Raw genomic sequence first — 12,447 nt, forward strand, 5'->3', positions numbered from 1 at the left:
CCCACAGCCCTCAACCCAGTTAGCCACAGAGGAGTCCGAGTCTGCAGGAAGGGCCTGCCTGTGTTTCAGGTTGACTTGGTCCCTAGCTGGGAACTTCCCATGGAAGCATGAGCTTACACATGGCAGAGACTTTCCAAGCTTGGCAGGTGGTACCCATGGTCAGTTACACTCCCGTAGTTGGAGGTCTGCCAGGTGCATTCTTAGGGCATCCTACTTCTCCATGCAGGGTTGGTTGGACCCATCTATATGAGAGAAAAAAACTCAGAAAAGAAACTGAGTGGAGTGAGCCACAGCTCCTGTCACTGCATTGGACCAGAGGCAACCACTGGTACCTATTCTCTCCCTCCCCCACTATCAAAAGTGCCCTTGCCCTTAGTTATCACCTTATCAACTATTGGGGACTCACCTGACAGTTTAACACAAGTCTTCATTCTGAGGGATCTTTGGTAGCCTGGTGTTTGACACCTTGACCATGGTGCTGGTCTGGGGCTGTGCACAGATCTGTTTACAGGTACAATGAGGCAAGAACACTTGAGATCATTTCAGTTCTCCTCGTACTCCTCCCTGCTCCCATTGTGTCCAGGCATCCCTGTCCCTTCTGCTGCCCAAGGGCAATTACTCCATCAGTTGGGGATCCATTCCTTACCTACTAGTGCAGAGAATCAGAAGATCTAAGAGCAGCAGCCATTTGTGTCAGTTGGACTTTGCCATTTCCCCCAGGAAGATTGTGCCCCTTTAAATGATTAGGACCTCCAACCCTGAAGAGTCCAGAATTGCAGAGATAGGAAGAACAAAATCACTCAGTAGCCAGTGGGGTCATGACAAATGGGGCTACGCCTTTTATTCCTTGGATCCTAGTCAGCTTATCCTTCCTTTAGAACATATATGGAGTCTCAGATTTAATGGGGTGCATCCTACAGGATGGCACCCCATTGTTTTATAATGATTCCCTCAAACCCGTGTTTCACTCACCTTTAGAAAGCTGTTCACACGCTCTATGAGGCTGGCTGCCTCTGGGTCATGTAGTTTGTGCATGAACAGTAGGTCCCATGGTCATGGGCTAGTCTTTCAGCTGCTTCACTGTGGATCGGACCCAGATTGTACAGGATGTCAGAGCGTCAGACACTCTGTAAGCCCTCAGAGAGTGCTTATATCCCAAGATGGAAGGGGGCCAACACAGTAGTTCCCTTGCTGCCAGTGGCCAGTGATGTACTTGGCTCAGTGTTCCTCCATTGCTGAGGCAGCAGCAGCCAGATCTGCTTTGATAAGCTGGCATCCATGCTCTTGGGCCCATGTGTCACCCAAGCACCTGTCTTATGAGATCCCAATGCACTGTGATTCCAAAAGTTTTTTGGTAAAGTCCTAATGGAGCTACAGTTGGGTTGGGAGAATACAGAAATGCAATGGCTGATGGGATTAAGGTGAACATTTAGATGAGCAGTGGGATGTGTGAGCAGATGCCGTGGCTGTCTCCTTGACCAGAGTGCATCCTGAGATAGACATTGTGTCTGACCGGGGACGCTTACCTAGCCAGCTATAAAACAAGCCATTGATGTCTACCTCCAGGCAATAGTGATGGGGACTGGTGGACAAAACATGTTGGAAGACCAGCAACTGGTCAGTTTACTTGGATTTTGAAGGACACATATCCCACATTTATGTGTAGCTCCTACACATAAAACTGATCCAACAAAGCCTTGGAGTCCTCCCATAGACTCAGGCTTATGGCACAGCCTGCACATGCCACCCAGCAATACAGCCGCTAAAACTTGGGTTCAAAAATTTTCCATTGAGACAACTGGACATGGCCTCGACTGAGATTGCTCTTATGACTAAAAACCATAAACTAGTCTTGAAACCTGAAACGCCCATCCTGTTGTAGATGGTTTCAAGGAGGGCCAGTGAGTGTCGAGAAGAGCTCCGTGATAAAACGGACATGGTTTGTGCAGTAAGACACTACTAGGGCAGTGCTGGAAGGTACTCAGCATAATCACAAGCAAAGAGATGTGCTCCCTTCGACTGAGTCTGGAATCACCTCCTGCATGGCCCCTACTGGGGATTGAGCTCAAAATCCGGGCACTTGCCCTGACTGAGAATGGAACTGTGACCTCCTGGTTCATAGGTCAACACTCAACCATTGAGCCACACCATTTGGGCTGAAAGCTCTTGATTAACCAAAAGAGAGCTGCTTGGTTTATGGATGGCAGTTTCAAGGTGTATGGACAACATCCTGTTGGGAGGCTGCCCCTCTGAGGGAAGAAGTAAAACAAGTCCGCAGAATAGGCTGGCTGCATGCCATTTGCCCAGTTTTTTTTTTTCATGGGCAGTGCCAATGGCATGGTCAGGAGAAGAGCAATGAAAATGCGTCTATTAAAAGGGTGTCCATGTGGACCAGGTTCTATGGAAATCATTATGGGGACTTAAGGGTACATTAAAATAGGACATGATGATGCCCATCAGAAGAACTCGCTCCCAGGACTGGAAATAGTTTGGAATTGGCAAGCAGGTGTACTAGTGTACACTGAGGTAGCCATCTGGGTTCACAAAACAAGGGAACCTATGGGGTTTCAGCAATGCAGGAACTGGTTAGATATAGACACACTCCTCTTGTCCCTCTGAGGTACAAAAAGTCAACAAGAATTGTCCTGTCAACTAGAGAGACAGAAATTGTAGCGAGCTGTGGGGAAGATCCCCTGGGGAAAGTCCCGAGCACTGCTGGGGAATGGACTAATTCTGGAAGCCCCCGGACCCTGTAGAGGGATCCTGGCAGGAAGAGGTCTCTGGGCTGGGCCTCACATGGCAGCTAGTGGCAGAAGGAAATGCTTGATACACAGTAAGTTACTGAAACAACAGAGGTGCCAGTTTGGACCATCCATTCCCATTTCATCAGCCCTAGCAACACTCGTGACAGCTCAGTGTCCAACAATGAGCAGAGAGATCTTCCTTGGAGTAATGGCTAGATAGAGGATTAAAACCGGTTTTCTAAAACAAGGTGATGGAGATGCAGGCATGAAGGGCTGACTTACATGCTGTCAGTAGTGTGCTCACACTCACCATGAGGGGGCCAAGGGCGGGTCCCCCTGAATAGACTCCTCTGCTTTTCTAGGTGATCTGGGGGACCTGTTATGATGACACAATTCTTCCACAGAGGAAGGATGCTGGCATGACTATACTTTTCCCCTGCAACATCATCTCAACTTGATTTGTTCCTATCTGATGCTGTTGTCCCAGGAGCAAGGCTGCAACTATGGGTGCCAGAAGGAGAGAGAGAATTCCTAAGCAAGAAACGGTGACTGAACTTTTCTAATCATTGATGTCACAAATCCTAAGGGCCTAACAGGGTGGATACTGCTTTTATACCTACCTGGAAGGATCTATTCTAGATGGACAGTGAATGCAGCAGTGTGCCTGCTGGTGGAGCTGGCCCAGAAGGTCTGTATGACCACACCCTACCAGTGGATGAGGGAGGCATTTGCTATTGCTGCCTGTAATCGAGACCAGCAGAGGGGCCAAACCGAAGGCACTGTCCAAGGGTGGAAGAACTTGAGTGCGGGTGGAGAGAGCCGAGGGAAAAGGGGCAAATGGCTTATAAATGAGGGAAACCCAGCAGAACATTGGGCCAGTATTATATTATCTCAAGAGATTTGGAGAAAGAGGACACAGCCTCATCTCGATCATACCAGATGCCTGAAAGGCAAAGCCAAGTCCACTCCTGCTTTTGAAACCTGACAAGGTCTAATGGAAGCAGCAAACCTGAGTGGCCTCAGGTGGGAAACCTTTTGATGGACTGGCTGAATGGCTGGTAACTGATTGGGCCCAGCCTCACTTTCCAGGTCACTTACCTGCTGCAGTGTGGAACAGCACTGGCATGGCTGGTGAGGTTATGCTTACACCACTGGCCACATGCTGGAGCACTGAGTTATGGCCTCCTCAGGATGGGAGATGTCTGGCCTGAGGAACCATTCACTCATTTCTATGCTAAATGGTTCTGCACATATTTATCATAAGGCACATTTAGCAGATCAAGAGAGGTAACAAGTAACACTAAGTGTAGATGCCTAAATACCATCATCCTATAAGAAAACCTACATCAGAGGCTGGAGGGGCTGGCCCTCTCTTCCCTGAAGTCTGGCCTTTACCCTTGGTTCCTGGGAGGTGAGGTCTAGGCCCTTGGAAAGTCCTGACTGGAGTGTGTTTATCTGGGGGTGTTGGGTCTAACTGTGGCTTATGATAGGGGCTTTGGGACATGTGGCTCCAGGAGGGACTGGATACTGAAGGCCAGCCACGCTGACAGTATGTGACTGAGCTCCAATGAAAATGCTGGCACCGAAGGCTCCTGGGCTGGCAACACTAGGTGCATAGTCACCCATCCTGTAGTACAGTGACACATCCTGAGGCGAAAGCCCGATATTTGAAAGTGAGGGTGGTGGGGGAACCCTCCAGCTTCTGTCTGGCATCTGAAGTGAGGACACCCTTGTAGATTCTTGTTCTTCCAACTGTAGCTTGCCCAGTTCCTTGCAGCCTGGAATCCTGGAATCACCGAACCTTGGAAACTCTCATATCAGGAGAGCCTCAGATGAGCTGCTGCCAAGCTAGGCTGTGTGTGCTGATTCCATGGGCACAACATCCCAGAGAGAAAAGTGGGGACTACCTGCTGAGGTAGACAAAACCCTGGGAAGTGATGTCAGTTGACCGAGGGCCCATGGGGAGCACTTGTGAACTGGGAGAAGGCCCGGGACAGTGTGGGAGTCTGTTGCAGGCCTGTGAGGGCCTCTACCAGGTAGCCAGTTGCTGCCCATCCCTTGCTGGTGTCCCCAATCTGCCTTTTGAGCGGAAGTCTGTTCCTTCCTGGTGAGTGAATGTGTCTGGCAGATTTGCCAGCTCTGGTTTCTAGAAGCAGAAGGAATGGAGGCAGCCAGCCAGTGAGAATGCGACCCTGGCTTCTGTGCAATGCCTCGGCCAGAGCTAGTGAAGAGCAGGGGAGGGTCAAAGGGCACAAGGCAGTGGGCCTTCCATGGCAGGCTCACACCTGCGGTTACAAAGTTTTAATTAATCACACCTTAAAATTGGGAGATTTTACATCAAAATGTACTTAGGGAACTTGCCCTGAAGAATGGGAATATTTGGCCTTCTGGACCCAGATCTCCAGAAGGTGGCAGTTTCTGGAGCTGCAAAGTGCCACCATCCACATAGGGCATGAGTTCCCAGTTTGCCACAATTCTAATAGGCCACACACAGTAAGAAATAGTTTTACATCACAAGCTCAAGGCGGTGGCATTGGAGGTGAGACACACGCATTGCCGTTTCCTGACCACGCCTTCTTCACCAGGGAAAGCGTACTGACAGTGTCCCATTCCATTTCTTCAACACCAGCTGCTGTCCACTATGTCCACTACACATAGGCCCACGGAGCCACACACTGCTCACAGCTGGAATCCCTGCTTTAGAGAAAGGGCCAAGAGCAGTGGCAAGTGTGCACTTGGGGGCCTCCCAACCTGAGGCATCCTCCTTACAGCAGCTCAAAGCCCCAGGTGCACAGTGGAGAAAAAATGAATTCTCTCATCTCTCAGGATCTTGCCCAAGGCCTCTGCCTAAGTGGATGTGTACAGGCCTTAGCGAGAGGGACCAGTACTGGAGTTTCTGGGCAATATCCAACGTGACATACTACCTGAGGGCCACACTTGGGGAGGTGGCACACTAGCTGCTAATTAGACCAGGCGTCCTTCCAGAAGGCGAGGGGAAAGGAGAGAGGAGAAGCATTGGTGAAAGAAGACAGGACCAGAATGCCAGCATGTTTACACCACAAACTTGTCATCTCAATGGGACTCCTACTTTGGAGTTACTCCTTTCATCAGACATCAAGGAGGTTCTTAATCAACAGACTGACTCAACACCCAGGCTGGGACCCAGCGCCCTCAGACACACCATCAGATTCAAACACTTGACAGAAGTAAGGGTTTTTCTTTTGTCACTTTTTACTTTATAACCTTTTTGTACTATTGGAAATTTTTTGCAGTGTATGTGCACTACTTTTATAATTAAACAAAAACACTTAAGATGTTTTTTTAAAGTGGAAAAGTAATCACAGTGAAACATGAAATAGAATATCAATACTGGGGACAGGCTATCCAGTTGAGTCCAAAGCCCCCCGTGGTCTGTTTCCCGCCTTTAATCATTATGTAGCCTTTAGTCCTCTCACTCTACCCACAGGCACCTGAAGTGCCTTGAGTTGCTTTCGACCTCCTGCTGCCAAGATCCCTCCCAGGAACCTGAGAGGAATCCATTCAGCAAAATTAGGCTATTTTCCAGTTGTAGCAAAAACCACCCAGATAACCAGGCCCCACTCACACGGTGCTGAGCACCCACAGAAAGAGGTGCACTGGAGGGTGGTGTGGAGGGTGCCACAGGGACCATCAGGGGCACCCCAAGTGCTACGGCCCTGCACAGGTGTTCAGGCAGGCACTTCACAGGGCAAAGGTGGTAAAGAAGACGTGCATCTTGGCCAGGAAGGTGGTGACAGAGCCCTGCCGCCAGAGCTTCATCTCCACGTCCAGGGAGAAGTCCCGGGGCTCACGCACTGACCGCTGCAGGTAGACAACACCTGTATAGGCATTGAGCCGGCGTGTGCCGAAGTAGCCCTCCTCGTTGCCTCTGGTGATGGTGAGGGCAATGGTGTCTCCTGCAAAGGCGGGCATCGGGCTGATGCGAAAGATGTGAGCCGGCACCAGGAGGCCAGTCTGGAAGTTGAGCTGATAGTACGTGATGTGAACTGGCGAGCTCTGGCACTCCAAAAAGTCATGGCACGTGGTGCGCTCACATTTCCTGTAGGATGCACGGGGCTTGGTCAGAGGGCCAGGGCTCACGAACAACCATCCCGGGCTCTCCCACCCCTGCTGTCCACCATCCTGGACATGGTGAGGCAGGCTCAAGGGCCAGCTGGCCTCAGCTCTGCTCTAAATAGCCTTGTAGCATCTGCTAAGTCTCCTTACTATGCGGGTCTCAGCTTCCTCATCTGTAAGATATTTCCTTGGGAGGGTGGAGTGAGTTTATACAGCACGCACCACAGTGCCTGGCGCAGCTCTCGAGCAGCTCTGGTGCACCCTATGCTTCCTCCTCCCTGCCTTTTCTTTACTGGCACACTGATCATTGGAATAGATTCCCAGGCCAGAGTGTTTTTTATTATTGCAATCATTTTTCAAATTCCTTTTCTTCTATTAATTGACTGCTTCTGGGCCAATTCCTCCTCTGAGTTGGGATGCCCTGCCATTTTTCAGGTAGAAGCCTCAACACCAACACTGTTGGATGAAGGTGGTGAGAAAGCCAAACCCTAGGGGGCCAAGGCCTCAATTTTTAAGCATAGCAACAATCTGACCTCATGTTGGCCCTCTGAGCCACTGGCACCTCCATTGTTAAATCAATATAAAAGCTCACTACTTCCAAAATGGGATGCTATTTAGGCACCAGAACTCAGCAACTCTAGAGATCTGAGCAGAATTCTCCAATTGGCCGCAGCACAGGGCTGGCACAGGAGCAACAGCCAGCAGCACAGACGCCACATTTACGCCATGCCATCCACTGTGTGAAACTCGCATCTTCAGTCACCTGATGCTCACACCAACCCACAGTGCTGCTATCATTCCCATGCTGCAGATGTGGCAGCCAGGACCCAGAGAAGGGAGGTCACTTGCCCAGAGTCCCCTAGGCATATTCCCTAAATGTCCCAACACACATGCACATGGACATTTCCCATCTATAATAATAAAAGCATAATATGCTAATTAGACCAGGCGTCCTTCCAGGCGACCTTCGGACGAAGTGGGGCTGCGAAGGAAGCCTAGGTCCTGGGTGCCTGCCCGCGGCCGGAAGGAAGCCCAGGTCCCAGAGGGAAGCCGGTGCCGGCAGCTGGGGAAAGAAAGGCCTATTCTTGAACGAATTTCCTGCATTGGGCCTCTAGTGTATAATAGTGGAAAATGTGAAACTGCCAGCAGGACAGCGGTAAATGAATTATGAACACATGCCTGCAGGAAACACCATTTGGAGCAGGCTACATGCAGACACAAGTGCTGCAAAGCAGAGAAAGCCAGATGAGAATGGCTGAATGCACCAGGGACAGGGCAGCTGTGTGCACTTTATGTTCAGACCAAAGAGAAGATGGACACACTCCAACCAGTCGGCGACTGTATGATTTGTTAGAGGGGTGGGACAAAAACTTTGGTTGGCACACTTTAATTGTTTGAAAAAAATTTTTTGGTTAATCCTCACCCGAGGATATTTTTTCCATTGATTTTTAGAGAGAGTTTTTTTTTTTTTTTTTTTTTTTAGGGAGAGATGCAGGGAAAAGAGAAGGAGAAACCAACATGAGAGAGACGACACATGGATTGGTTGCCTCCCACAGGCACCCCAACTGGGGCTGGGGATTGAACCTGTAACCCAAGTACATGCCCTTGACTGAGAATCAAACCCAAAACCCTTTGGTCCACGGGCCAATGCTCTAACCACGGAGCCAAACTGGCCAGGGTCTATTATTTGAATGTTTTTATAAGCATGTGTCACTTTTGCAAAATGTCCCTCGCTCTCTCCCTGACCTGTGCTGGGGAAGGCATGTCCATGGACAGGCCCACATGGTGTGGAGCTGAGACCTCCTGTCCAGAGCCATGTGATTGGACGGCGGACTCTGCAGCCCATGAGACCCTGAGCCAGAACCATTCAGCTAAGCTGTTCCTGGATTCCTGCCTTTCCAAAACTGTTTAAAGAACAACTGGTTGTCAGGTTAAGGTGCTAAGTGTTAGGATAACCTGTTACACACCAATAGATGATGAACGTGGCGTGTATGTGCGTGTGTGAGAAAAACAGGGAGGGAGATTTTCTATGCACCTTCTCTTCCTTCTCTAGACTCTGAACTTTCTGCAAGGTGCTTTCATTTGTGCCATTTGTGGTCAATTTGACCACAGATTCAGCAGTGGGGGCAGGTGAAGAGCAGGAGGTGGTTAAGGCAGGGCCCACGGCCACTGGCCTCACCCCTGGGCAGCGTGGTGTCTGCAGGGTGACTGGGCCCAGGGCAGGGAGAGACACTCACGTTTCAGAGACTCGGATGTAGTTGGGAGGACACGTGAAGAGCAGGCAGCGGAAGCTGCCCTCAATGTTGTGGCAGGTCTCGGCCTCAGAACAGTTGTGGGTGCCCAGTGCACACTCATCCACATCTGAGGGGAGGAGAGGAGAGTTATGGGAGGAATTCCCCCACAGTTGGGGACCCTTGTCTGAATCACCCAAGCTGGAGACCTGGGCCTCAGAGCAGCTCTTCCTGACTGCGAGACCACAGCTCACAGTTCCAGCCTGTGCCACTCACATCCCATCCAGTCCCCTCCATGCCCAGCAAGCAGCCAGAGGACCTGGCTTTAAAATGAAAAGTGTCTTTTGTCATGTTCGCTGAGGGCTTCCCATGCTCCCAGTATAAACACTCTGGCCCGCCTATTGACACCAAGCCCTATGGTACAACCCCTCTCCTTCCACTCCGGCTTCAGTTCTGCTAGACCCTTCTGAGATTCCCCAATGCTCTGACCCTTGTCCCACCTCAGGGCTTTGCACATGCTGTTCCCACTGCTGCAACACTTTCCCCACATCTTCCCATGGTTGGTTCCTTCTCATCGTTCAGGTCTCAGCTCAGGGTCGTACCCTAAAGATGTTCTCCCTGACTATCCTGCAGTGGTCCTCCTCCCCCATCACTCTCCATTTCAAGCCATTTTATTCTCCTTGTACTGCTTGTCCTGCTCTCAAACACACCTAGTTATTTTGTATGTCCAGTTTCCACCCACCCTTTTCTCAGTGTGGGCTCCAGGAGGGCGGGGGGAGAGGGTCTGAGTTCCTCAGTCCTATGGTGCCCCCAGCCCAGCAGAGGGCCAGGCACAGAGCATGTACTCTCCATGTATTGTTGGATGGAAGTTCAAGACTCATCACTTGTAAACAGATGCCGAATGCACAGACACAAATGTCCCATAAACTGCACAGACATGCTCATGCTTCCTGTGCACATGGTTGGGCACACACATGTGCTTAAGCACACCCACATAGATACACACACACACCTGAAACACACACACACATGAACACATGGGTAAATCTCTCTGAGGAACGCTCAGAGAAGCAAGCATGAGGTGTGTGTGTGTGTGTGTGTGTGTGTGTGTGTGTGTGTGTGTGTTCCACAGGTGACCCATGGATCAAGTAAATGGGTTCCAGAGACCTTCCTGTAAAGATCAGCAGCTCAGCTCAAAGAGCACAGCTTCAACAGGCCCAAGGCTGTGCCGGGTGGGGGCATCGGGGGCTACCTGGCAGTTCTCTGGAGGACTGCAGATTTGTTTTCCAGTCCTCCACACTGACCCCGTTTAGGGATTTCTCCTCACCCAATCCTCCTACCAGCCCATTGGGATAAGAGTCACTGGCCTCCCAGAGGAGGAATTGGAAATCTGAGAGGGTATGACCTAGCTCAAGGTCAAGATCACAAACAGTCAGCATGGCAGTGGGGGCTGAAGCCAGGTCCACCGAATGCCAAAATGTGGGCCCCAGTCATGATGCTAAGCTGACTCCTCACAATAGCAGGCACAGCATAAAAGCACTGACAGCAATAGCCAACTGGTACCCCAAGTTTACTCCAAGTCCTAATTTACCTATTATCTCTCAGAACCTTTTATTATTATTAATTTACATCAACCTACACTAAGGAATCCTTTTACATTGGAACTAAGGGCACACATGTGAACTGAAACAATTATTTAATGAAAATAATGTATTATTTTCCATTCAATGCTCAAGGCATGCCAGCCTTAGTCACACCTCTATCCTCAAACCCCATGAGGCAGGTGTGGGGTCACCTCCCATGCACAGATGTGCCCAGGGTCATACAGCTGCGGCAGGGCAGGGCCATGGCTGGACTCCGGCCTGCTTCACTCTAGGCCAGTGATGGTGAACCTCTGACACGCGTGTCAGAGGTGACACGCGAACTCATTATTTTGGTTGATTTTTCTTTGTTAAATGGCATTTAAATATATAAAATAAATACCAAAAATATAAGTCTTTGTTTTACTATGGTTGCAAATATCAAGAAATTTCTATATGTGACACAGCACCAGAGTTAAGTTAGGGTTTTTCAAAATGCTGACATGCCGAGCTCAAAAGGTTCACCATCACTGCTCTAGGCCCTGCCTACCATGCTTCACAATGCAGACCAGCTCACACTATTCATCTCACCAAGCCCCACTTTCCTCCTCTGCCAACTATGTCACGATCCCAATCTGGGAGAAAATATGGCAGGCGGCCAGAGCTGGTGGGGCCAGGATGGGTGTGGCTGCTGCCCTGATGGTTCAATAATTCAATGTACACATAGGGATGGCCTCCTTCTTTCCTCACTCTACGCTGCTGGATACCACAGAGGGAGCAGGAGGTGCTGACCCTGAAGCCGGGTGGGGTGGAGCAGGAACACGGTGGGAGCAGCTTCTTACTGTCTGCCATGGCCCTATTGACAGATGTGTTCAGAAGGGACTTCCCCAGGACCCCAGGGTCCTTGCCCCTTGGTGCTGCCAGGCCTCTGGCATCTGTGGTGCTTTGATCCTGAAGCCTCTTCTGGAGAGCTGAAGCCAAAGGGAGAGCCAACAGGGTCGGACACCCAGGGGCGCCACTGTAACCCCATCCGGGGTGCTGATGCCACAGCAGACATGCAGAAATGGGGGACAGAGTCAGTGGGGAGACTAACAGCATTGCTAAAAGTTAGCCCATAGTGAGGGGAATGCTGGTAAAAGCTTCACATGCACTAAGAAAGCAGGATTCCAGGTTATTTTCCCCATGATTTTAACTAATATTATATTCTGTATATACAGAGTGGGGAAAAAAGTAGGTCTACAGTTGTGGGTAAACAAAACAGAGTTTACTCTTGCATTATTATTAATTATTGTATTATTTTCCATACAAACAACTGTAAACCTACTTTTGCTCTACTGTATATATGTATCTACACTAATAAAAGAGAAACATGCAAATTGGTGTCACTCCGCTCCCCTTCCCATTGGCTAATAGGGTGATATGCAAATTAACTGCCAGCCAAGATGGCGGCCGGCAGCCAGGCAGCTTGAAGCGAACATGAGGCTTGCTTGCTTCAGTGACAGAGGACTCCAACATTCCCCGCCTGCCGCTGCCAGCATCTGAGCTTGCAGTTTGAAACATTGTTACAAATACAGAAGCTAAACAAAACCCCAGAAACCTGCTTTCAGCCAGTCGGGATCTCAGAGCTGGAGTTGAAACAGTGTTTCGATTATAGAACTCAAATAAACCAGATACATGCTTTCAACAGCCAAGGTCTAAGAGGTGGAGCCAAGCCTCAGAGCTAAAGCTGGCCCAGAATTAAAAAAAGAAAAGAAAAAAAGGAGCGGTTGGGAGCTTCAGTCACCCGCCAGCCTGAAA

The 12,447-nt window shown here is 49.9% G+C and overlaps 1 protein-coding gene across 2 annotated transcripts in view; it reads right to left on the reverse strand.

Annotated features, from left to right (window-relative positions):
* Nucleotides 1–5,948: 5,948 nt before the first annotated feature.
* Nucleotides 5,949–12,447, reverse strand: part of FBLN2 (fibulin 2) — a 75,946-nt gene continuing 69,447 nt past the window's right edge. For both annotated transcript variants that reach the window (XM_006766966.2, XM_006766965.2), the window contains 2 exons: nt 9,077–9,200; nt 5,949–6,822 (listed from right to left, as the gene is read on the reverse strand). In XM_006766966.2, the coding sequence (XP_006767029.1) occupies nt 6,465–6,822; nt 9,077–9,200 (482 nt within the window). In that variant the 3' untranslated portion in view covers nt 5,949–6,464. The remainder of the gene's footprint in view (nt 6,823–9,076; nt 9,201–12,447) is intronic.

This window comes from Myotis davidii, unplaced genomic scaffold (assembly GCF_000327345.1).
Source record: "Myotis davidii unplaced genomic scaffold, ASM32734v1 scaffold282, whole genome shotgun sequence".
NCBI lineage: Eukaryota > Metazoa > Chordata > Mammalia > Chiroptera > Vespertilionidae > Myotis > Myotis davidii.